At 44.8% G+C, this 27,256-nt stretch overlaps 1 protein-coding gene across 3 annotated transcripts in view; it reads left to right on the top strand.

The window, feature by feature from the left end:
• The window catches only part of PRKCA (protein kinase C alpha), a 354,328-nt gene that overhangs the window by 216,124 nt on the left and 110,948 nt on the right, over nt 1-27,256 (top strand). For all 3 annotated transcript variants that reach the window (XM_016143695.2, XM_036222156.1, XM_016143694.2), the window contains one exon: nt 26,403-26,514. In XM_016143695.2, coding sequence (XP_015999181.1) covers nt 26,403-26,514 — 112 coding nt within the window. The remainder of the gene's footprint in view (nt 1-26,402; nt 26,515-27,256) is intronic.

The following is a 27,256-nucleotide window of genomic DNA, read 5'->3' as shown; positions in this document are numbered from 1 at the left end:
CAGAAAGCTACCTCCACCGTGTCCCATCCTCAACCCGAGGGACACTCAGCTCCCGGTTTGGCCTTCTGATTCCCCTTTGCTTTCTGCACCACAAGTCACTCCCAGGTACATCACCCCGTTTCAGGGGGTGGGGGCGTGGAGAGCACCATTCGGGTGAGAGTCTGGGGCGACCAGCGTTCTCGTTGGGCATTTCTTCCGTCGATTCATCAGCATTCATAACTGCACTTGGCACATAGTAGGCACTAAACAAATATTCGTTGAATCAACAAACGAATGAATGTTAAAATTGCCTAGTCCCTTATAGTGAAAGAAATAAAGGGAAAAGGGGAACAAATACTTAAGTTGTGGCGGTGAGATTCTGGGAAACTTTTTCTTTGTTTTCTTATTTGGTAGCGCAGTTACTTTTAAAATTTAAAACATTTTTGTAAATAGACTTTATCTTTCTAATAGTTATGTTTCTTAGAATATTTATTAGAATATCTCTTTTATGCAGATTATTTCCATCAATAAAATCCAGAAGATGCAGGCTTACTTGACTGGCTTTCAAATTAAAATATTAATTATGCTGTATTATCTTAATGAGAAAAAAATGTGCTCAAGACACCGTGGATTAATTCTACTTTTGCGAAACCACTCTAGAAAAGCAAATATTTCCAATTTGCATAGTTTTGTGGAAAAAAATTCAGACATATAATCAGTTAAGTACAGACTTTGTTGCAAGCCAGCTATGAATTATCCTTTAAAAGCTTATCCCGCTTTGGGAGGGAGGCGTAGATTGCCTCTACCAACCCCTCTGTTAAAAACATAAACACAGAAATGTCTTGCATATTTCAAGTAAAACATACTTGATTTAATTTTTAAAAAGTTGTCGTTGAGGTCCAGTTTAGAAACACCATGTCATTTTCTCCTCCTGTTTGTGTTGATATTGATCCCAAGAAACATAATATCAAACAATAAAAGTTAATTTTTCTTGTGTGAACATCTGGTTCCTTAGCCACCTCAGGTTACTTCCTAAGCAGATGTGCTCAAAGCTTCCACTGCTTCCATGCAGCCCGGCTTTTCTTGGGAACGTGAAGTCCGAGCTTAAAGCACAAAGGGTGGTTTGGGATGTTCATAGACTCAGCCAGGCCTCACTCTGACTTTATATTTAATTCATTTTGGTCACGTCAGCTCCAGGTAAAAGAAGTTAAACGCAGTGTTTAAAAACTGAGAAGATTCTTGATCAGTTTGGGTAGCTACAGGGTTTCTGAAGTCCCTTCCATTTTTAGGATTTTGCGATCTCCGAGCAGGAACACAGCATGCAGGCTTTCTTGCCCAAGGTTCTTTGTATTGGCGTCGGGAAGCTGAAAAATCAGCTTTTGAGTGCAATAGCCTGTAAAGGTCTGGGTAGTTTCTTCTGAACAAGACACTGTCAGAAAGTTGGATTAATTTGAAAACTAAAATGGTCACAGGGAATCATCTTAAAGAGAAAATGATCAGTGACAACGTGGGCAATATACATGAGACTTTCGGGGGTGCCAAGGATTGCGCCCACATGTTGGCATCGATCGATTTTTATCAACTCAGAATGCACCGAAGCGCAACAGTTGGTTTAATTTTGACGTTTGGGTGCTGTGCAATATTTTCCACATCCCTAATCTTCACTTCGTTGGTAGTGAACGTCACTCTGGTTCCAGGCAAGCTCTTAGAACGGTTTGCATTTCACAGTTCTAAATTCTGGAACCCTGGGGGTTTCTACACAGCCTTCACTGAGCAGGATTTTTCCCTCTTGAAGGTCCAGGTCCATACTTAAATTGAAACAAATAACATCAGCTTCTCGTCAATGGCTTAATGCGCTGTAAAGTATATGTACCACACGTAACGCTGCGTCATTGAGTGAAAGGAAATATTACAGGAGAAACCTTGTTTTTTATTTTGCTTAGGCAGGAATGTTTTAATTGTGAAGAATAAGTGTTGCATTACTTTATTTTTTGTTGCAAATATTTGTTTCAAAGTACAATTTTTTATAGTTATTATTTTTATGTATTTATTGACATAATCGATATAACAAATTTTACCCACTTAAAGTATATCGTCCAGTGGTTTTTAGTAGTGCATTCACAGAGTTCTGCAAACAAAACCACGATTTAACTTTAGAATATTTGTATCACCCCTGAAAGAAATTCCATGCTCATTAGCAGGCACTCCTCATTTTCTCTGTTCTCAAAACCCTTGGTAACCACTAATCTACTACTTTCTGTCTCTGTGGATTTGTCTATTCTGGCCAGTTCATATCAGTGGAATAACAGAATAAGGGATCTTGTGTGACTGGCTTCTTTCACTTAGTGTAATGTTTTCAAGATTCCTCTGTGTCGTAGGGTATATCAGTACTTTCATTCTTTTAATGGCCAAGTAACATTCCTTTGTATGATACACCACATTTTAAAAAATCCGTTCACCGGTTGGTTGACGGTCATTGGGTTGTGACCACTTTCTGCGAATGCTGCCACGAACGCGACTGGTTTTGCGTGGACACATGTTTTCCATTTCGGGGGGCACGTAAATGGGAGTGAATTGCCGGGCCACACGGGAACTTTCTGTTGGGCATTTCGCGGCTCTGCGAACAGTGGGCTGGAGCTGCCGCTCCCGTTCGTGGTTCCACCAGCCACGCGTGAGGGTTCCGGCTTCTCCACGTCTTCACCAGCACCTCTCATTGCAGGTTGCCTTGATTCTAGCCCTCCTGCCGGGCACAAAGTGGCATCTCCTTGTGGTTTTGATGTTCATGTCCCCAGTGACTAACGACATTTAACGTCTTTTCATGTGTTCATCGGTCATCCTTTGTCTCTTTGAGAGAACTAACTATCTGCTCAAATCCTCAGCCCATTTTATAATTGGATTACTTATCTTTTCGCTGTGGCGTTGAAAAATGAATGGAACATAGCAAATATTTTAAACACTGAAGAGACATTAGAAACACAATTGACTTATAGTTCCATGTAACCTAAGTTTAGAAATCAATCTGGTGGTTGGGGAAATCTGACATTCGTAAGTATATTAATTATAGCACACATGTAAAATCCTGAATTTGCAGCATGTTAGGATAGGTGCCGGCCTACTGGGGGAGAACGCTGGGTTGGTGGGGATCAGTATCTTACGCTGAGAACATTTTGATAGTCCTGAAATTCTTATGTGTTACATAAATTTAAAATTCATATATGCAGTGGAGAATATCTGATGCCGTTGGAGGTTTTTTGTCTTTAGCTAAGTTGTATGGAAACTCAAGAGATAAGTATCTCATTTGTGTTATTGTGAATTTTTCCAGGGGAAGAAAACCTTTTTTTTTCTTGCAGACAGTGGAAGGAAATTATCATTTCTTTCTTTAAATTATCATAATTGTGTTTCTCCATCACAGACTTGTAAAACCATAGAGTATGTATAAAATTATGTTTATTCATTTGATATTCTGAACATAAGTATACTAAACTTGATTATGTTAATTTCAGAACAATAGGACGTTAACTTTAGAATTAGGCAGATATTCGTAAGTGGTGATTGTATACGAGGATCGCTTATATTTCCAGGATAAAATCAGATCTTATCCCCAAATCTAATTAGCAGCTGTTGATTGGTGTATTGGACACACAACAGCCAACTTTTCTCATCTCAGTAACTAGCGCATCAGCACAGGTGAAGTGAAACATTGACCGTTAATTAGATTCTCAGCCAGAATCCTAGCGCCTGGTACAGGCTTCTAGGAGCTGAGTCACGGCCAGCACAGCGGTGGCCGGGAGAAACAAACACTCGAGGTCAAATGCACGGCGGTCCACGTAAGAGGGAACGTGGTCAGAGACACGGAAATGGGTCCCAGCATCATCAGGACATTCGTTAGTCAATGCTCTTCGATAGTCCAATTCAGTGTCTAGACTGTTGGCGTCCTACGGGGGCGCTCTAGCAATTCCCGCAAACCGGTCGCGTAAAATAACAGGAATGTATGTACCCTCTCACGGTCCTGAGGCTTGAAGTCTGAAATCAAGAGGTCAGCAGGGGTCATGCCCCCTTCGAAGGCTCTGGAGAATAATCCCTCCTTGCTTCTGGCGGCCGCCGGCAGCACTCGACATTCCTCGGCTCGGTGGCCGTGCCGCTCCAGCCCCTGGCTCCGTCTTCCCGTGGGCGTTCTTCTGTCTTTGTCTCTCTGTGTCCTTTCCCCTTCTTCTAAGGACCCCAGTCACTGGACTTGGGGCCCACCCTAATGCAGCATGACCTCATCTTAATCACATCTGCAAAGACCCTACTTCCAAACGAGGTCTTATTCCGAGGTTCCGGATGGATGTGAATTTGAGAGGGACAATAGCCAGCCTAGTACACAAACCTAGCCACTTCATTTTTCAGGTACAACTGTTTGAATTAAACGATCGTAGGTGCCCATGTATGTGATCTCCCAAACAAGATAATCTAACAAAATACATCTTGAAAATTGGGGAGGTATGTATATGTTTTGGGAAGGGCTTTTTAAAAATCCAGATGGCAACTGATATTTTTGGAGTATCTACCACGTGGTAGACACCTCTGAGTATATTACTTCATTTAATTCTGTCAGGTTACTTTCTATTTATTTTAGCTTCTCAAATAATTATAATTTACTAAATTCATTGATAAATTCTTTAAAATGTTACCATTTCCTATCTCTTACCATATCTATGTCTGTCTCATGCCATACATGTAACTCTTACTCAGCCAGTTAACAGTTGACTTGGGATGGTTTCTTAAAGAGCTATTCGAACCTCAGTTTCCTCATCTGTTAAAAGGGAGCAGTAGTTCATAGCCACCTTATCGACATTGTGAGAGCTAACACACACACACACACACACACACACACACACATACTGTGCTTGTCAAATATGAAGTGTTGCGTACACATCAATTCCTGTCGTGCTTTTTTTCTGGTTTTGGAGCTGTGTGCATGTTCTTTTCGTTGTTCTGGCAGAGGGGGTTAGGGATTGACGTATTGCAGGCATCCTGATTTCCCATAAAGCCACCATCACTCACGAGCATATCAGTTAAGAAATGGCGTGCAGCTGGAACAATAGAAAAATCCCAAATGACAGAGGAGGAAAGAGGACCATTGGTTTCCCTCTCGTGTGGAAAGAGTACGACGCGGAGCCGGCCGGGGCAACAGCCTCGCGAGTGATTTTCAGAGCAACCCGTTCACGAGTAGAGAACCATCCAAACTTGAAGCTTGAGAGAAAAGGAATAATTTGCATCTCCCTTCGATGAAAGCCTTTTGTCCTTCCAGTCTTCCAGGAGAATGAGGCAACGCTTTGCTGGAGCTGCAGATCCACAGACCGTAGAAACCATCACAGTGCAGTAGGAAGCGCACCCCCGCGGGCGTCATGACCCGTGTCCTTCCAGGGTGTACAAGAAATCCCTTCCCTTGTGACATGGAGGTGGCACTCCCGGCTCCCTTTAAGCTGCCTGGATTTGATTATTCAGTGTTTTACGTATAGATCCAGAGTGAAGACAGATTGCTCAGCACTTTGCTCAGCTGTTTTGCTGAGGGAGATTTTAGGCAATAAAACATCCATCGCTGCCCTGGGTCATGGTTTCAGACAGCACAAAAAAAAAAAAAAATAGACCTTTTTTTTTGTATCTCACAGCCCTTTCTGAGGCCTCAGTCAGAAAAAAAAGTCAGGCTAGCAAATCATTACTTGCTAATTGTCTATGAATTTCAGTTCCGTGGAATGTCGAAAGCCACATATTACATGGAATTAATGTAGCGTATTTAAGTGCCTGGTGGGTCCTTGCTCCGCTACCTCCACCCCAGGAACAATAGGACATCATACATTCAGCCATCTGACTTGGAATGTAGTTCTGCCCCAAGGCCAGGCAGCTGAATGTCTTTCAGCAAGGCCTTCTTCAGCTGTGGAACGGGTGAGGTGCCGCGATGAGGAACCTTCCTAGAGATTCATTTACTCATTCATTTCTTCATTCCGTAGACATCTTGAGCATCCGCTGTGCCTCAGGCACAGGGATAGGCACTGGGGTTGCCAGAGCGAATCAGGCACAGTGGTTGCTGCCATCTGTCTTGATCATTTGCACAAAGACTGGGCTTAGAGCTACATGCACAGGCACATCTGTCCCCAGCCACCAAAGCCCATTCCTAAGATGACAAAGAGCACTGGGTGGAGTCTACCCTTTAGCTAGACAGGTTTGCTCTGGGCCATCATCACACAATTAGTTACAGTTGTAGTAAGTGCCATGAGAGACCCAGCTAGGAGAAAAAGAACAGAGCGCCTGGAAGGTTCAGAAGTGAGGAAGCAGGGGAGGGGTCTAGGGACCAGGAAGAGGCTCTCGAGGGCCACGGTAGGAGGGTTTCAGGAGTGGGGCCGTGCTCAGCTTCTCGATGGGAGTGGGAACGCCCGCTTTCCCATGGCTGGATCAGAGGTCGAGTAAGACAGGGACACAGGCCTGAACAGCTCACAATATTAAAACTTAAGTCCCTCATTTATAATCCTGAGGAACACAGAACATTTATAAACTACAGCCTCTGGAAAGGTGACATGGGACGAACGCTGTACGACGTGTAATGAAAAGTGGGAAGAGCCCAAGGTCCAAGGGCACAGCCGCTCGGGAGCTGTTTCATGTCAGGGGCTGATGGAGATGAGAAGATGGGCCGTGTTTTCAACCTGGGGTATCTGGTCCCTTTCATGTCTTTCGACCTGCCTGGGTATGGGCTGTTTTTCCTCATGCTGGTAATCTAGTTTGGGGGCTTTTTCCTCTCCTGGCCCGGTGGCTGGGTTCGAAGCCTAACTTTGTTCTTGAGAAGCGCCCTACCCCATCTGCCACCAGACACCTCATGTCATCATCTGACTTAAACCAGCTTTGTCGCTATCAAAGGGGGAGCATTACAGGACCACAGAGATCAAACGGAAAGCAAATTTGATGAACCGGGGGAAACAGGCCAAGGTTTGTCCGTGATGGACCTGTTCCATCCATTTGGGTGAATTATGCATGAACTGGATGGGAGCAGCCAGCACAGGCTATCCAGACTCAGATCCAGATATGGAATAAACCACCAGGCAACTTCACGACTGTGGCCACAGAGGGGGACATCGTTTACCCTCATTTCTTAAAAACCATATTGAAATTGGGTCAGAACTCTACAGAGCCATCTGATGAGCACTGGGCCTCCCTCTGGCAAGTTCCCGTAAAGAACATAAAGGACTTTTGGAAATAAAGCATCATTATGACCAACTCGTACAGTAGGAACCTCTCATGTTATAGTGAGAGAGAAACTCTCATTGTTCTGAACCGATATTAAGATGTTATCAGACTAAGAGGCAGCAGACTAATTTTTCAAGGTCTCCCCAGGCCCAGAAACATATCATGTCATGAAAGTTTAGTTGGCCTAACATGATCCCCTCTTCGAGCAGGATCAGAAGTGCTACATTAGTTTTTAGGTCAAGGGTAATTTTATGCCTTCAGTACTCTATTGAACAAGGCTTGTCCTCAATAGAGCTACTAAACTTAGTCATAATTTTTACTCTCCACCTATGCGCTCTATATACACGTTACAAGTATTTCACTTTTAAAACCGATAGGTTACTTTTGGGACTTATTATTATGACTTTTAAAAAAAAAATCATGATTTGGGAAATAAAAAAAAACAAAAAACAAAAAACAAGGAAACCCTAAATTAACTCCAGGTCCAGTTTTGAAAAAGTTCTGGGCAGTCAACAGCTCTCTGGCTCTTGGAGATAAGTAGAAGACATCCAATAACAAGGGATTACAGTATTTGAGACGGTGCTCTTGAATTTTAATGAGTCTGTGACTCACACCACTGCATATCATGGGAAATGCTGACATTCTGTTCTACACGTCTGCATTCTGCGGGGACACAGGCCAGGCACACAGACCTTTGCCGAATAGCTAAAGAGGAAAATTGCAACTAGAATGACTGTGTTTCACTTCTTCATAAATAGGTCCCCCTTCTCTTTTCTTCCATCCATTCATTCATTTAGTCATCCAGCCATAGATCACCTTCGTTCTGTCTTATTGGTGTCTAGAATCTTTAGACCCTCGCTGGGAAATGGGTGAGAAGGGGGGACCCATATGGGTCAAGTCGATCCCATTGGACATAATTAGCCCCAAATATCACGTACCCTTCCCCTCCGTAACTGAGAAAGAGTAAGGCTTATAGATTTTTAAAAATCTTACGGTCTTGGCAGTCTTCTCGGGTATTCTAAGTCAGTTGGAGGACCCAGGGTCGGCAGAATAATGTTGCAGAATGGCAAAAGTCATGGTTTTCCTCTGAGATGGCCGCATCCGAGGCTGTCACAAACTGTTGGGGTATGGAAGTCAGGGCTGGTTGCAAAAGGGAACAAATCAGAGTCGCTGTTCTATCACCCTCTTTTCTGCCATCTTTCTAAATTGGTCTCTGAGTCTGGCAGGTGTCAACCCTCGAAGTGGCCATCAGTTTGAGAAAACCCTAAAGCCAAATGCGGAAGCAGAAGCATTAAGAGCTTTTAAGAGCGAGAGCAATAGCTGACTCTGTCAACGTAGGACTGTTGGTTTCTTTCTTTTTCTTTTTCTTCCTGGGAAGAAGTGACAGTTGAATGCCTGGCGTTTTCACAGAGCCTACTTTCCCCATGAGAAATTATTAAAAATATCCGTTAAGGCTGGTTCGTGTGTGCAACAGAAGGGCATAACATGCCCCTTAAATGACTATTATCTTCATCCACGAAATAAAGGTCTTTGAGGGACGGCAAGGCTGCATGAACTTCTCAGTGCCACAGGTTTTGGCAAAGCTCAGCCGTTGAAGCCAATCCCTTCTCTTTCCTTCTCTCCGCGACTCAAGGCAAAACCTGATGAAGCAGATGTTTTCAGAGGTTTATTATGGCCTCTGTTAACCCTCTGAAAGGGAGGGAAGGAACGAAGGAAAAGTGGGAGTGAAGCTGCCTGTGTAATATCCAGAAAACTATCATTTTTCAAAACCCTTGCTTTCCTTTCCTGATCCCATTACGAGGATATAAAGTAATGGAGGGGGCTAGCTTGAGATGTGGGTAGCTGTCTCTTAGAAACAGCCCAAAACATCTAAGAAAACAGGCATTCGGGGGTCATTAAAATTTTTTTCAAGTCAGCCACACTGTAACATGTTCCCCTATGTGGCCACAGTGGGGTCATGGAGAACACAGATCCCTGTGTGTCCCATACAGAAGGAACCGTGCAGCTTTCAAAGAGCAGTGCTTCCCTGACAAGTGACGTCATGTGAACAGCAGCTTTCCCACTCTGTGAAAACGCGATGAAATAGATGAAAGCCACAAAACTGTGCAGCGACGCATTGGACAGCCTCTGTGAGCTGGCGCCTGTTTTCCCGAGGTTACATGAAAAAGTCCAGCTCTCTTGTTAAGCGAGTTGCCAAAAGGCTCCATTTCCAAAGAGGGAATTGAATTTGTCTCTGGTCGTAAAATGGCTATTCCTCCTCCAGGTAGGAAGATGAAAAAGGAAGGTAACAAGGGGGAGGGAAGCACCTGGAACAGGAAAATACAACTTTCCTAGAAGTGGCTGACCGTGTTTACATCTGATTGGCCAGAGCTGTGTCACATGACCACCTGTAGCTGCAAGAGAAGCTGGGAAACAAGCATTGTTAGCTAGACATGCCATTCCAACAAAAACCAGAGATCTGCTCATACTCATATGGGGTCAAAAAGATGGAAGGATTTGGGTCGGGGACCTAGTAATGTCTGCTACTGGGAGGGAATTCAGGTCTTAATAAATGGAAGCCGAGTGAGTCTAAGAAGTCAAAGTGAGCATGTTTTCAACAGCTTGTTGACACTGAATGGCTCGTGCCCCATGCAGCTGTCTCACGGTCAAATGTCTACAGGAAGTGCACAAATGCCTACTATCCCATGGAGAGCTACGATTTTTGCCGAACCTCTCCCTTAATTATTCTCTGCCTGTTTTGTAAAGGGAAATAGATCTATCTTACAGCTAACAAAATAGCCTTGAGGATTGGAATACATTCTATCATGGAGCATCTGAAAATAATTCAGCTCCGAAGTTCCACGATGAAGTTCTCCCTCTGGCAATGGAGTAAAAATAAGTCTCTATCCATTCATCAGCACAAGTTTCGCTAGGCTATTTCAGTGAGTGAGTTCTAGCTTATGCATCTTCTAACAAATGTTAACCCCTAATAGCCTATCTACGGAAGAACCGAAAACTCCATAGATAAGACTCAGGTTGATTTTGATATTCATCAAGAAGGGAGGCTTCCTGCCATTCCCAAAATTTGGGATTAATTGAGCTGTTCCAGTCAGTAAAACCACAGGCCCTGGGCTGTACAGCTCTAACAGAGCCGACCCAAAAGAACATTTGTATATTTGAGTCGCATGAAGTGACATTTTCTTGGCAACAATTTTGCAATTCAGGTGTGTCTGTAAATATTTCTATATACACCTCATTCAAAATCATGATTTTATCCATTGAGGCATTTAAAAATGTGATTATTGCTTCACCAAGGACCCAAAGAGCCCATTTTCCTCCTTAGCTTTATGTTTGAAGACATACTTTGCTCTAAGTTTATGATTATAAAACCTTGTGTGATCAATTCAATGGTATCAGCTGTTTTGACCACTCAGTGTTCAACCAGGAGGATCATTCGTTCCATTTAGGAAGTAGAAATCTTTTTCACATCTTCATTAGAACCAGATTTTGAACAAAGTGGTCCTTGGTGTGAGGGTTAAATGGAAACATTAAAAATAGATGCTTCTTCGGAGGAGAAGGATGCACTTTTCAGGAGGACAAATAGCCGTAGCCGATCTGGGGTTTGTGTTGATGTATTTTCTTAGAAAATGTCATAGGAACCTCTGGGAAATGCCAGGATAAGAACTAATACCGTTCTCGCTGCGTATCGCTTCCAGATGTGATCAGGGCAGGCTCACTGGAAGCAGTCTGCTTGGCCGTGTCAAAATAACTTCTGATCCTCAGATGTTTTTGTATTGATAAACTTTAGCAAGGATTTGCAGCTAAATTCAGAGAGTCCACATTAAGGAAAGGGTCTTAAACAAACAAACAAACAAAAAAAGGAAAGAAAATGTTTAATAACAATTGTAACAGCCTGCCTTCAGACTTACGAATAGTGAGTTGTTCGTAGGTAATTGTGTGCAAACAATGGCCATCTCTGTCCGCAGTCTAAGAAGTGAGCTTAACGACAACAGAGGAAAGCCGATTATAAACAGATACGTTTACAACCAAAATTTTTAGTCCTGCAGAGCAAATCCCCTGCCCCTGAAGCTGGCTCGCTTCTCTTCTAATCAGTGCTCAAGGACAAAATAACAGTATAACCAAAGAGTGTTAAAGCGAGTTGTAATCGGACTTGACTGGCGGTGGGGATCTTCCCTCAGGACTGTGGTTTTCATTTTGATCTGGGGGGAGCGATGTCCCCAGAAGATAAAATGTCAGCGGAACGCTTGTCAGGCGATTAGCGCAGCGCGCTAGAGAGGCCCGACCTTCCCCTGGAAACTGTCGATTCGTGAGAACGTTTAATGCCCTGGCTAGAACCACAGGCTCCGCTGCATGCCACCCTCCTCTCCCCGTTTCCCGAAGGACAGATATTACACGTTTTTCTTTTCCACCTTGTCCGGGCCACGCCTCACCACTCCCGTCTTCTCGCCAGAAAACCTGCGCCGTCGCTGTCAGCAGTACAAATTCGCAGAGTAATATCAGCTCAAATTTCTAGAATTTTCCTAAATGGGTGACAGTGTAACTCTTACTTGATTATTCGATCCTTAGTTAGATTTTTTTTTTTTACCTTAGCTAGATTTTCTCGACCTAAACTCGATGTGGGCTTTCTGAGACACAGATATAAATATCAAAAGCTAATGTGTCTGTTTAGAGATCTTGGAAGGTTCATTTGCCAAAGTACCTTCATTTGGTCTTTAGTCGCCTGTGAAATAGTTGGTTGAAAGCTATAGCTCAAATTAAGTGTCACTCTTGTCATAATCTTCAGCAGACCTGTGTCGAGCTCCCAGGAGGGGTAAGATATGATCTCTGATCTCTGCGAGTCTCTCACCACTGGGAGGGAAGACAGGATTCTTTCATCTGACAGATTTTCATGAGGAGCCTGCTTCATGCCAGGCCCTGTCCTGGGTACTAGAGGTTCAGCCATGCACAAGGCAGACAAGGTCCCCTCTACTTGTAGAATTTACGTTTTTAGCAACAACAACAACAACGAAAATACAAAATGCAAGCAAGTAAAATTAAATAAGAAAAATAATTTCAGATTTAGTGGTGACAAGGAACAGGTTCAGGTACGGGAACACAGAGTACCCGGAGGGCTTTTTTCGATGGGAGGATCAAGGAAAACCCATCTGTGCAGGAGGAGGCAAGACCGCGGGCAGAGCTGAGCCCTGCGTGACAAGAGAGGCATCTTCATGAGGAGCTGGGGTGCTTCGTGCGGGGCAGAGTGACAGCACGTGCAAAGGCCCTGAGAGGGGACAGATAAAGGATGTATTCAAAGACCAGAGAAATAACAAGATCCTTCGTAAACATTTAGAAAAATGGTAGTTGGGGTGGGTGTGCGCCGTGAAGCAGAAAGAGGGAAGCCGTAAATGGAGGCCGCCAGAGAAGACCTCGGGGAGGAGGCAGCCTGAGGGGGGAGCCTTGCTTCCAGCATGGTCTGTGCTGGAAGAGGGAGGCCTGTGAGCAAAGACACCAAGGCTCCTGGAGTGTGGCGTGGGTGGTTGGCAGCAAGTCCCATGGTGGGGAAGAAGGTCGGACAGTTAGATTGTGGCTGGACCAAGTGGGCAATGGGGAGCCACTGGAGTTTTTCGAGAAAGGGAGTGGCGTGTGCCAGGTGGTGAGTCGTGAATGCTGATCTGTTCAGGATGGACTGTGGGGTGAGGAAGGAAGCCACCAGGGGCGTAGGTCTGTGGCCGTAAGGCCTGGCGTAGGGCAGTCATGTGGGGTTGGCCCGACAGGTCCAGTTCCAGAGCGATGCCCAGCCCCTGACGAGCGGTCCAGCTGGTCTAGCTCTCTGCAGGAAGTCCGAAAGTCTCTCCCAGCATGTCTCTGCCATGTGTCACTCGTGAGGAGAAGCGGGAAGAAAAGGGTCGTAGACCTGAACAAACAGAGCGTCTCTGGGAAGAGTGTTCTAAATTTGCATTGTCCAGCACAGTAAACCGCTAGCCACCTGTGTCTATTTAAACTTAAATTAAAAGTAAACAAAAATTTAAAAATTCAGTTTCCTAGTAGAAGCCACCGCATTTCAGGGGCTCAATACGTAGCTAGTGGTTTCTAACGGACCGTGCACACATAAGACATTTCCATCCTTACAGAGGGTTCGGTTCCATTGGACGTTGCTGAACTGGATCGTTAATTATACTGATGAACAAACCTCTTACTATTCAGTAGATTATGAGACAGTCCCCTGTGGGGTTTTATGTCACCAGCTACCTTCCCCATTGAAACTCCTATTTGTACAGATCATATCCGCTTACAGATACCAATTAGGTTCTTTGTGCAATTACATTGGTTTGGCTGTCACATGCTGCAAACTCGGCAAAGAAGAATAGACAAATTATTTTCCAGAAAGAACAGAATGTTCGAAATGCAGGTGTCGTAGAAGCTGAATAAAATTTCAGCCTGATTTAATTTCTTTGGAACAGACGGTTGTAAAGAAGAAGGCCACACGCTCTGAAACACAGATTCATCAGAGCCACAGTGACAGCAGGATGTCTCTCTGCTTGGGTGGTGACAGTCCCTAAAACGCTCGTGACTCGCATCCCCAGGTACCATTCTGTGCCCTCTAGCGGAGTCAAAGGGTATCTCTTTTTCTACGCTAGCTCGGACATCTTTGTCATAGTAGATGACAAAGGAACGGAATTCTGGAGATGCTAAAGACTGAAGATCCCATTTATTATTTATTGCCATTCCACAATAGGCTGCTTCTTTAGACTTTATCTTTTTTTTTCCTGTTCTCCGAGGAAAATAGCCTTCTGCTCTATGTCCGTTTGAGTGCCTCGGGAAAATTAAGTTTGCGCATCTACGCTACGTATCGAGTTCATCCCAATACTAGAATGAGCCTTCCTGTCCATGTATTACTATTTCTGCTGTTGTTGGTTCAACATCTAGTACAGAGTCAGACTCATCAATTAATTAAGTCAAAGGCCTGTGTTGAAATCCTGATTTAACCACTTACCGGTCACAGATTCTGCTTAAGTCGTTTCCTTTCCTGAGCCTCGGTTCCTTCGTCTTTCCACCGACGGCTGTCCCTCTTTGACCCTCCGTGGCCACGTCACGTGGCCACATCACAAGGTAAAAGGAAGCAAAGCCATGCAAGTTTGTCTGCCCCCTCGTCCCCCACCACAGCGTCCGGTTAGAAAGGATGGATAAACAGGTAAACTGGAGATCTGTTTCCCAAGCTCTGCATTACAGGTGGAGGAGCCCTGGGGGTCTGGGGCTGCCTTTAAACTGGCTGCAGGGGGCCCACAGGCCGCCATTCGGTCTTGCTGTATTTCCCCTTTTCTTTTAAATGTTGATTTTTCCCCCCCTAAGGTTAAGCCAGTTAACATGGAAAACATTTTTAGAATACCAGCAATCATGGTATTTCTGTATCCCCAGATAAAAAGAACATCACTTGGAGGTACGTGCTCAAGTGCATTCTAATGGCACACCCCGCCTCCTCCTCTTGTTACAGGCACCGTGCCCCAGGCCCCCTCCCCGGCCCCCTTCCCTTCCTCCCCCCACCCAAAGAGGGAGAAGAGAAAGCACCAAAGACTAAAGACTCACTGCCCTGAATTCCTGCCTTAATTATACGATAACACAACTGCTTGCTGCAAGTAGGAAGATTAGCATGTTCCGAGTGATATTTTTGTTAGGTATTTGTTTTATTTAAAAAAAAAAAAAAAAAAAAAAAACTAAACCGGTAAGACAAATTTCAAATGTGCACAGTAGGTTTCTGCCACCCTGAGGGCAAACTTCAATTTTTCTTTAAGAGCCAAGCACATGGTGCCAGTGGTTTAAGATGAAGGAACAGGAGGTCTCTGAGGTGGCCCAGGAGGGGGCCACATCTGAACGGAGTACTTTTTTTTTTTGTTATTCTTTAGATTGAGCTCTGGGAGGCAGTTGCTTGAGATGCATTTAAAGGCACAGTTGGGGGAAAGTGCATTAGCATTAGCTCCTGTTGTTTCAAAGAGAAGGAAAGAAATACGTGTTCTGACCCGTGTGCGGGCCCTAGAACCATCTGCACACGGCAGCCGAATGTGGTGACGCTTGGACAAAAATGTGGAAGCAAAGTACAGAGATACTGAAGGGTGATGCAGCTGGACTTCTGCCCGTGCCTGGGTCACCTGTACCTGTGACAGGGCTTTTCACGAGTGAAGGCCCAAATGCAAAAAGCCCTTCACCCAGTCACGGGGCAGCCACCAGTGTCGGACTAACCGCCAGGGACTTTATAGCAGGCTAGAAATAGAGATTTTTAGAACATCGTAAGATGTTCCACTGCTTTATGGTTTCAGACCAGCCATCCTTAACTGCTGGTCGGAGATTCACTATTGGGAAAGAATGAACCTTCCCTGTTTCTCAGTTCCCAGTTTTAGAAAACATACGAAAAGATATCAGTGGAAAGAACAGCAAATCCTCGAGGACAGAGGAGCTGCAGTTGGAAGGGAGGAAATGTCAGCCATCACTTTTTGGAAGCTCTCAGTCATTGAGCAAACGGGAGAAGCCCAATGCAAAGACAAGTGCCTGCACCGAACAAAAATCAAATACACACCGAGAGTTCCATGTTGCTTTTTTAGCCAAGAGAGCAAACTGGTTACTGGTCCGCTTCTCCAGAAGGCTCAGGAACCATCCGGCTCAAACCAGAGTGGCTTGATCAAAAACAGACCCCCGGTTTATACTGGATGGATAGCTTTTAAATTTAATATTTTATGTTAATCCTTTTGGCCCAAGATTTCCACTTCTGGCTTTTATCCTCAGGAGCCAATAAGACATTTATTTGCACAGTGTGTGTTCACAGTCACTCGTTGTAGTGTTGTTTATAATAGTGTAATCAGAAATAACCTGAATATCCAGGAATTGGGGGGGGGGGTCGATTAAATCAGTTATGGAACATCCATATGAAACATCGTGCAGTAAAATGTGATCCTGTTTTATGCCGAACAACATGGAAAGACGTTTAAAATGAGCTGTTAAAAAAAAAAAAAACTAGAGACCCAGTCTATTTAGTATGATTCCCAAAAAAATACACACACACGCTCACATCCTCACATCTTTCTCGAATGAAGCATACCAAAGTACATACACACACACACACACACACACACATCTATATAATTTTTCTTTCTACTTTTAACTACATTTTCTAATTTTTTGTAACAAATATTTTATCGACCTATGCAAGCATGTGAACAAATACTTGAAAATTAAGTGACTAAAACATGATTTTACCTGTTTTAAAAAAAAAAAAAATGTGAGGTCATGTCTTTTCATACCCGAAGTCTGCAAAGATCACTGGACTTCAGGAAGCACCTCTCAACATCACTAGGCGGGGTGGCCGTTTGGGGATCACTTATTGCAAGTAATGAGCAATCTGGATGAGGAGTCAGAGGCTCCTAAAGAAGGGCAAAGAACCCTGCCCCCTGTGCAGTCGAGAAGGTGACAGGGACGTGCTCTCTGCCTCCTCTCTGTTCAAAATACCAGCTGCTGGGGAATCTTCCCAAATTATAGCGAAGCATAAAAATCAGCCTTCTTGCAAGCAGCGTGATACTTTTTCAAGTCCAGGACAAAAACAAGTGCAGCGTCTTGGGCGTGTTACACACACAAAACATGAGGCTTCAGAATTTGTCCCGCACCATCTCAGAACGTCAGAAAGGTCTCCTCGCTCCAGTAACCAACCCTTCCTGTCTCTACTAAATTAAACAAAGATGATGGGATCTTGTAGGCTCTCGAATAAATATGTTTCCATTTATCTCTGATTCATTCTTAGATAGCCATGTAATGTTAGGCATGGATTTTTTTATTTTTATTTTTTTAATTGAGACAAATAACTGGGTTCAGGGCTGGCAGGAGTTGCATAATGAAGATGCTTTTTGTATTTCTGTTTTATTATTTTCCTTTCAAACTGTGGCACCGGAGCTAACCAGATCTCTAGCACAAACCTTCTTTGGTGCTAAAATAAATTGCGTGAAAGGTTATTTAACAGAGAACAGCTCAGTGGTTGCCAGAGGCTAGGGGCGGGGGGGTGGGGTGTGACCATAGGGGGAGCTTCTTTGGGGTAGGGGGGTGCTTCTGACTGTGAATATGATTAATTTTCTAGAACTACATACACAGGCAGTCACAATGAGTGCGTGTAAAAAGCGGCAAAAACCAGGCAACAGCGTTGAACTAAGGTTCCTGCCTGGATTTCGGTCACTGTGACCCGCTGGGTAAGGAGTCACGCAGGGACTCCGTGCACTGTTTTTACAACTCGTGAGCCTAAAAGTATTGCAAAATAAAAGCTTTAAAAAAAAAAAAAAAGTAACACTCTTTAAATGTGAGATTTTCCTGAAAAGATTGCCATCCACAAAATTATATAAATCTAGTTAAAGTAATTAACTCACCTAATCGAACGGGCAAAGAAACATAATAGTTGAATGATTTTCTTTAGAGGACTCAGTATGACTTAGAGGAAAAAGAGAAATAATGATTTATCTTTGAAATAAAATCTTTCATGAACTCCTAGATATATGGTGTAGATAAAGAAATAAAGATGATCCATGGAAGATTCCATTATTGTCCCCCACCATTTGCTTGGTCACCTATAAAAGGGTGACGGCTTCCGCACAGTGCCCTGTGGCTTGCAGCTCCTCGCCGGGGGACGAGCATCCCTCACTCAGAGTCAGGCTTGCCCTGTGGCTTGCATTCACCAGCGGTAAGCCAGGGGGTGGGAAGTATGCCCCTTGCAAGAAGCGTCAACTTATTGCACTGTGAAACTCCGCCTCTTGCTTTCCTTCCCCTCTGCTCTGAGCATGGGCGTGTCTCAGGTAGCCGTTGCCCCCTTCATCCCTTGGTCCCAGATGAGCAGACAGGTGCACCTGCCCTGAAGCCCCTGACATATAACCGGAGTGAAAAATAAAGGTTTGCTGTAGCAAGCCAACGAGATTTGGATTTTTGCTCCTCGACTGCTTTGCTGCTAAGGTAATAATAAAATCTAAAAGGTAGATGGTTCATTTGTCATCACCAGCTTGAAAGCATATTCAGTTGAGCTTAAACCCATAAGCTTTCAAGGGGTATAGTTTTAACCCGTTCTGTGGTTCTTCATTCAATAATGTAAAATGCAATGGACTTTGAGTTTTCTGTAGATCACTGTAGATTATATTATTATTAAAAATGTTCACTGTCCCTTTCTGAGGAGGATTATAAACCCTTGCCCTGCTGACTCACAGCTTGGCCATGTGTCTTGCTTCGGCCAGTGAAAGAAATGGTCGGTGATCAAAAGCCATCGAGTGGTCCTCCCATTTCTTTGTCCTTTGCTGTGAGCCTGGCAACATCCCAGATAGAGGCTGTTCTCCCTCCCATCTTGGGTCCCAGAATGAAGGGTGAGAAGTAAATGTTGGTTAGGCTAAGCCACCGACGCTTAGTAGTAACCTGTTAGAGAGTTCGTTAGTGGTTTGTTAACGCAATAACCCAGCCTCTCCCAAGTGAGACAGGACCTGAGCCATACTCGGTGTCTTAGTCACTGTGAACACACCACTCGGCACACCGTAGGTGTACAATAAATAATTTTTTGAGGGGACATGAAGAAATCTGATAGCTAACTAAGAAATAATAGCCTTTGTGGTTTGAATGTTTGCACATTTTCAACATCTGATTTTGATACCAGAATTTCATACCAAACCATCAAAGGTTCTTTTATCATTGGTAAAACATCAATACATGTCAAGTTGTTGTCTGGAGATAATGATAACGTTTAAAATGTATTATAAGTAGGGACTCGTTGGTTATAATATATTGTTGCTTTTAATTAAGATTTCAGTTTTATTGATGGCTGTTTGTACCAAATATCTGCATAATGATCTCATGTAGACGCCTTCTCGGCAGATTGCTAGGGGAGCTATAGACAAAGCACATTTTTCACCAGATAGAGGAGCTGTGACCTAATTCCTTCAATATGTGGAGGGTCTCCCTCTAACGCCATCTCATGAACCAGCTGAAATATATAACCTGATATATTCAGGTGCGATTCATGGTAACTTGGATTACATAAATAATGTACGAATTCTTTTTTTTTTTTTTACTTAAATCTGTTCAGATAATATTTAAAGGCTCTTTTCATCGTCATCTCTGAAGCCAGTCTGTCCACACGGTCCCCCGGAGGCATTTTATGTATATATCTATCAAGGGAAAAGCTATATTGTGGTTTTGGGTCTGGAGGTTATATTTAATCCTGTTTTTTTACATAGATGTCATTGTATTTTATGTTTAATTCTGTGGTTTGCTCTTTTCATTACACCGTATATCTTGGAAGATCTGTCTGAGTCTTTACGAAAAGATCTAGCTCATTTGATTGAACTGCTACATAATATTCCTTAGTATAAATATGTTACGGTTTATTTAGCCATTACCTCCTGGATAGAGATTTATATAGAACTTTATTTAAAGAGTCTGTTGATTCCCATTTAATAATGATAGTGTCTTACATAATTTGGCAAAGGGCCCATAAGAATCCTATCACTAGCGAAGCCCGATTTGACAAGCTAGTCCAATTGTAGAAGTGGACGTTATTCGTGAGAATAAAAAAGGGGTACGTTCAGATAAAAAAAAAATTAACTGTCACCAGAAATGGAAGTTCCTTAGTTCTTTTTTCAGAACAGGCAATAATCAGCAAGAACAGTGTAATCAAAGGCAAAAAAAATGCGAAGAGTCAAGCAGGCTGACTTAACAGCCCGAGAAGGTCCGTGGGTGCCTTGCTTAGTACATGGAATCCAATGTAATAATTATAATGGTACCCAAGTTACATAAAGTCACCCCTGGCCATGTGATCCAGTTTTTGGTAATAGTCTCATGTTAAAAATAAATAAATAAATAATAGGAATTTTTTAAATCATAAAGTTATATAAAAAAAAAAAAACTACTTCCCAAGAAATTTATGATCACAGAAATGGTGCCAGATTCGCCCTTGGAGCCATGTTGTTTAGTGTTGCTTGTGTAGTCAGCAAGCTTGGCTCACGAGCATGATTCATGAGAAAGCATCAGATGGTAAAGGTGGGGAATTTTCCCTGGGATTCGGAGGGAGCAGCTTGAAGGAGCCGCACTGCTCTGCGTCATTGAGGAAGTCACACCACAGGGCTTCGCTCAGTTGAAAACAGTCTTTTCTAGAAACTCTTAAAAGTCTGAACTCCAGCCCTTAATGACAGCCATTTTGGTCCTCTAAGAGAAATCTGTGGGCATTTCAGAGACATTCGAATGTGGGTAGAAAAGCCAGGACGACCTCCAGTGAAAAGCCTGCCCTTATTTTGTCTATTCAAATATCAACATCCTCATCAAAAAGCATCCCCGATTGCTGGCCCCCTGGTGTGCACGGAGCTTTACCCTCTCTGTAGGGTTCACACTGCCCATCGCTAGGTTAGTCTCCAACCGTGAAGACGGCAGTTTCAAACTTACCTAGAACACACCTTCCAGGTGGTTATAGATAATACAAAGAGACATCTAGGAACCACAAGACCCAATCAATGTCAAAATTCGGTGCAAAATAGATCCATGGGTTTATTTTTAACACATTACAAATTGATGGCGGCGGGGACGGTACTACCGACAGAAAGACTTGCAAAAGCCCAGGTAGAAGTACTGAGCAGGTGTCCCAGGGAGGCCGGCAGGCCGCTGTATTGTAAAACTAAGGTGTGAGAAGCCAGCAGATGCTCTCGGTAGAACCTGAAATTTTCATGCGTTAGTTATTTATTTTTCCCCGAGAGCTCTGGATTTAGATTTGCGCGTTAGGCTTCCTTTGTGCCTATGAAAGTTGGTGTAGTCAAAAACCCCCTTTTCTCCCCCAGCCGTAGATACGACAGAAGCCTCCGAGCCGAATGTTTTTCACTTTCATTATACTATATCATGTCAGGCTTGTGACATATGACAGCAGGTTTCGTATTCCACTTAATAAGAGGCTGCCAGTGCCTAGGGAAGTAAAAAGTGAGGTTGACATGCGTTGTACCGAGCGGGAAGATGTTACTAACTAGGTAAGGGCGAAGACGTGGCACCAGGTGTGGCCAGACGTAACAGACGAGGGATAAACTATCTCGAAGCCTCAGGTGAGCAGTGATAACAGTGTGCTCTGCGAAAAATGGCGTGTAGTCTCCTCCACAGTCCATTTATTGAAGGTCCGCCACACGCAATGCAAAATGATTTTAGAGGCCGTCAAGACAGATCTGTGCATCCAGGTGGCTTCGCAGTCCCGGAGGAACCTGTTAGGTTTCTTTTCCTTCTTTGCTCTGGTTTCCAGGAAGCTCAGAAATAAAGTGAATACTTTAAACTTAATTGTCAGCCTTGGTTCCGGCCCAGCTGCAAATTAGATCATGGCGTCTGCCCTCCAGGTGTGTGTGCATGTATGAGAGAGAGGGGAGGGGAGGGGAGGGGAGGGGAGGGGAGGGGAGGAGAGGGAAGAGAGAGAGAATAAAAAATTACAGAAGAGGTAGAGAAATAACTCTCAAGTGGCAGAATGTGTTAGTGGTACATTAAAGACAGAAAGACAGAAATAACATGCTCTGGAAGGTCGGAGGAAAGAGAAAAATTGTATCTGGTGCCAATGTCTGGAGAGGCTTCCTGTGAGGAGGAAGCAGCCTTGGTTTATTGCCTTTTTAGACGTTTTAGCAGGTGGGATCTTGGCATAAGATGGTTGCGCCAGGTGGAGGGAACAGTCGAAGCAAGATGAGAAAAGCCTGGGTGCTACCTGGGGATTATGCGAGGAAGGAAATGGGATGTCAAGGTCGATGCAGGAGAGAATTCGGAGGCCCCGTCCGTCAAACGCTGCCTCTCGCATCCTGGGGACGAGTGGGGCTTGGACATGAGGACACCTGAGACCCAGCTTCTCTCTGTCCTCCTCCCTGACCACGCGGAGTCTCCTGGGAACACCACCCCATCATCGAGTGATTCGCTCAGCACCTGTCACGAAACCTACTCGAGCCAGTGGGGCATGGCTCGTGCCCTGGTGTCCCGTAGTTTGCCTCGTCTTTCCGTCAGGTCGCAAGCATCACCGGGATGCCCGTTAACGCCCACACATTTCACTGTCCCCTGACCTCTGGCTGGCACCGTGCTTTAGTGATTACCCCATCAGCTTGTGCCTCAAAATGGTCTTTGTTTTGAGAGACTGATCAGAGAGTTTTGAAAACAGCATTGCGATTCCATCATACAGAGGAAAGCATTGCGATGCTACTTTTCTGACACATCTTTAGACTCATCCTCCTATGACCGCAAATGTATAATCCAGTTGATGATCTATTTGACGAACGAGCCGTAAATGATCTTCTGCTGGAGTTCCGCTGGAATTAGTGATACGTACCCAGCAAATATTAGTGTATTCCCCACTCAGTAAACAGTGTATTTAATCCGCAAGCTGTCCGATAACAATGCGTGCGTTGGGATTGTGCACGTAAGGTCCGGTGAGACCGTGGAGTCTGTCACTGAAGGAACGGTCCGGTAGCAGCGTCGGCGTCCCGGTTTTGCTAACATACTAAAGTTACATAAGATGTCGTCACTGGGCGAAGGGTATGTGAGAACAGTCTGTACTATTTTTGCAAATTCTCGAGTCTTAAGTTATTTCAAAATAAAGTGTGTGTGTGTGTTTTTTTAAGCAAGACAAAGAGATCATCCAGTCCCGTTGTCTCCAAACTTCTCTTTTAGCAGTGGCGGCCCTCTCTTGTGCTCTCCCTCTCTCTTATCCTCAGCAGCCCCCAGGCACCCCGTGCCAGCCGTAGGACCGCGTGACAAACCGCTGTAAAGGCGCTGGTCCAGCCCAGCACCTTCAGGAGCCAGACGGAGAGGGTCAGCGCCCAAAGTCGTAAAACGCACCGCGATGTGGTGACCGTCAGTAGAAACCCGGAGGCTGAGGAGTGTTTCGGTGCAGGTGCGGTCTTTAGCTCACGCTGGTTTCTCCTGTCGGCCCAGGTGAGATGGATCAGTCCCGCGTTCCATTTCCGGCATGTGGGAGATGCGCCCGTCCAGTCGGGGGCGGCACACGTGGGCCAGTGGGCCTGGCAGACGGTTTCAGAATTTACCACTCGGCTTGGGGCATTTGTCTCGGGCAGAGGGCAGGAGCCCCGGACCTCACAGAAGTCCCCTGGCTTCTTGCCACATTGGCATCCACTCCAGCCACCTCTGAGGACTGAGGCCGATTGGCTTTCCTCTTCCTTCCTGTTCGGGCCCATGTCACTGATGTATCCTGAGGCGCCTCACTCGACTTCTGAGGATGATATAATTGTACTAATTTGTATTCGTCTAGGGATTTCCAAGTTGCTCTTTTTTTCTTATGTTCCATAAGTTAAGCCTCACCCCTAGGCGGTGACATAGGCAGACTGGTTTTGTTTCCGCTTTATAAATGAGTGACAGGACTTTCCCCAGGTCACTGAATTTGCATCACAGCGGGAGGCAGAACACAGGTGTCCGAGATCCTGGTCAAGGCGCTTTTTATAGGAGAGATCGTGGTCATTGTAAATTACCTATGCAGCAGTGATGACCCACACACACAGGTGTCGCGATGGTTGCCATCGTTGTCATCATAGGCAAGGTCCTTGGCAACTCCTGATTTCGAAGTGGGACTCCTGCAGGACTTAGTGATCTCCAGACTTACCAGGGGGTGGAAGGGATGGCTTCCTCTCTTCCTACATCTCCAAACAGTTAGAGGCCGAGGGCGCCATGTAGGGGTTGGATGAGTAAGATTTAGATTTTCCTGAAATGTGAAGCAAGTGCCACATCAACAGAGATCGATTGACAGCCAACCAGTGGGACAGCTTCCCGGGAGCCGCCTGGCACCCCCGGGTCCCGGAGAGCTGTGTGTCAGCCGCCATGCATTATTTCTTTAGCACCCGTGGTTGACACCTTCCTTCTGTAGGGAGAACTGTGTGCGCCCTTTCCCCAGCAGCCTCTTTGCCCTCCACGTGGTAAGACACTACCTCTGCGTGGTGGGCTGCTTTGATGCTGGAAGGCTCAGCCCGTGCCTCAGGCCATATTCACAACTACTCCTAACTAAGGAAAGTAGTCTCCCAGGAAAGGTGTTCACTTAGTAAACTAGTAAACTGGAGACCGCCTCACGAACCATGTTAGGCATCCACACACGTACGCGCCTACCACCTGTGAGGCACTTACTAAATATTTGTTGAGAAACCTTCTAAAGCCGTGGATCTCGTTCTTCAGTGTGCTCGCCCACTCTAGGATCATCCGCAGGACATGTCGAAACACCTCGAGTTCCTGATTCAGTTGGTCTGGGGGGCGGTAAAAAAAGAAAATTCATTTCCAGTAAGTTTCAGGTGATAGCCGTGCCATGTAGGGGCCATACTTTGAAAACTATGGTCATAAAGCAGAGATTGGCAAACTTTTTCTGAAAGGACCGGCTAGTAACTAGTTTAGGCTTTGTGGGCTCTGTCACAGCTACTCAACTCTGCCATTGTAGCCACAGAAAGTATGGAAATGAATGAGCATGGCTGTGTTCCAATAAAACTTTATTTACAAAACAGGTCTTCTCATTTAAAAAAAAAAATTGTGTTGCAAATATAAAACATTTTTTAAAAAGATGTTAAGACCAGAGCCTCATTCTAAGTAGGTTTCTGAAAGCTCTTGAATGGGAATCGGTGTCAAAGACACAGATGTTGGTCAGATTCCATCTCTGATATTCAATGGCCATGTGACTCAGAAGGTCATTCACATCTCTGTGGAATGAGGATAATAATTGTACAGTGAAAAAGCGAAAGAATTGCTAACATTTGTCAAATCTGGGTGTTCGATTTACGCTGCTTTTTGTTATTCGGCACTATTGAAATATTCCAGAATTTTAGAATTTATGTCTTTAAAAGGTAATCATAATAGTTTGTTGGCATGCCTGTGACTTAGATTTTAGGTTCCAAGGTCAACTAAAAGGTCAGTTATCTTATAAAGTCAAAATCGCCTTTAGAATATCCTCCGATCTCCAACACCTCGGCTCTCAGAAAGTCAGAAGCCAAGAATATCTTTCTCTGTGTATCTTTTTGCATTTGAGGAACCCGAGACTAAAGGATAGCCCAAGCCCAACTGTCTCCATCTTCCCGAATCCAGTCAATGGCAGCTCTGTCTTTACCGCTGTTGAGGCCACAAAGAATGATTCAGGAGGAGGAATGTAATGAGCGAGGATCTTGATATGGTCCGTGGCCCGTGAAATCGTTTTATAGTTCAGATAGAACATAAAGACCATTTAGCTCAACCCTCTGCTTTCACATATTGATAAACAGAGGCCCAGGAAGCAGAGGTGTTTACTGCTTTCCACGGATCGACCCACCTCGGCATTTTACCAAGGTTGGCTCGTTTTGCCCTCATAAGAACCACGTAAGGTAGGTGCTGTTCATTTCCCAGTTCGCAGATGAGGCGGTGGATAAGTCTTCTGTTCATTGGTCCAAGGTCGCGCTATCGGGAAGTAATGGAACTGGATTTCGAACCCAGGCAGTCCGACTCCAGAGGTCGTGCTTTTCAATTACTGCGGTTTGCTCCGTATTCAGTGTTCACGTCCTTATCTGTAATCTATCTGTGCGTTGAGGAACAAACACTTGAAAATAAGCTACCTAGTTGCTCCTTCAGTCATAGGTATGGTATGCTGTAGAAGGTATGGAAATTGCAGCAGGGAGACTATGGCGAGCATGCTTTTAGTGCACTTCCCGCTGTCCTCCGATTATGCTGGAATTTCCCCGTGTAAATGCATGTAATACTTTGGAACCAGTACAGAATTCCCTGTGGGCTTGGATGCATATCTGGTCTTACAATATATTTCTGGACACCTTGCCCAGAGGGAGGCCGCCCAGACTTGGTTCAGCTTCACAAACACACTCTGATTTTGCGCCTGCTCCACACTGCAGCCCGTGCCGGGCACTGGGATGCAGAGATCCCACGCGGTCCTTGCCCCCAAGCTCTTTGGTGACTTTGGGTCCAGAAGTGATCGCTTCGGCGGAAACGCTGCTCTGTGCAAAAGACACACTGTGAAAAGCAGAAACGCGGTCATGGGTCACATGGCCCGTAATCAGGGCAACCCGACAAAATGTGATGCGCTAAAGTCGCCACCACCCATTCACTGCACGACCCCAGAGAGCAGCGCACAGTCCGGGTCCACCGAACTCGGACATGGGAGTGGGGTGTGGCGGGGCCTGAGCGGGACTCGGTTCAGGGACGTGGCCTGTCTGTGAGTGGGATGAGTAATGCGCTTCTTCTCCCCCCAGGACCCCAGGAGCAAGCACAAGTTTAAAATCCACACTTACGGAAGCCCCACCTTCTGCGATCACTGTGGGTCACTGCTGTACGGACTTATCCACCAAGGGATGAAATGCGACAGTAAGTAAGTTTTCTTTTCCAGTAGACGACAAGGCTCAGAAGCATATGCCCAGGTTCAGCGACTTTTCGGCACTAACTCGTCAATGGAAGAGAAGTTATTCAGATGTATACCAGACCAACAAAGTGTAGGGTTTCTCCGCCATCAAAGTTCTGGGCTTTCAAACTATTTAATTGCCTATTTACAAATCCAAATAGAGCACCTGATTTACAAATGGAGCGGGTGCCATCACAGTTCTTCATGGTGGAAATCCTCAGTCACTGTCAAGTGCAGGCTGGCCCAGCCCCAGAGCACGTGCCGTGTGTTAGAGGAAGACGCCACACCCCCAGAGTCCACATTTGTTTGGGCTTCAGAATAAGCTAAACAGGCATACTCATTATCTTCCCGCGTCTCTGATTGGTGGTTGGACTGTGGAAAATCCAGGCGGATCTCCTTAAAACGAGACCACAACGAAAATGAAAACCGGGATGGCGTCTTAACTTCCCTGGCTCTGTGTGTCCAGGGTCAGATCCAGTTGTATCAGTGCAGTTAGCAGTGAAATCACCGAAGACACTGATGAGGAGGGCACCCCCCTCCTCCCTTCCCCTTTTTCTGTCCCCTATGCCTCTCCGTCAGCTCCCAGGAGGAAAGAAGAACAACTGTGGAAACTCTTTTGCTTTGATAGTTCTTCTACTTTGAGATTCCCCAGGCTATTTACTTACTTAAATAGAAGTTTATGTTTTTAGGAGATGGCAGGTGATTGCC

The sequence above is a fragment of the Rousettus aegyptiacus genome, unplaced genomic scaffold (assembly GCF_014176215.1).
Source record: "Rousettus aegyptiacus isolate mRouAeg1 unplaced genomic scaffold, mRouAeg1.p scaffold_m13_p_6, whole genome shotgun sequence".
Classification (NCBI taxonomy): Eukaryota; Metazoa; Chordata; class Mammalia; order Chiroptera; family Pteropodidae; genus Rousettus; species Rousettus aegyptiacus.
The sequence above is the reverse complement of the archived record's forward strand: the minus strand, read 5'-3'. Positions and strand labels throughout refer to the sequence as shown.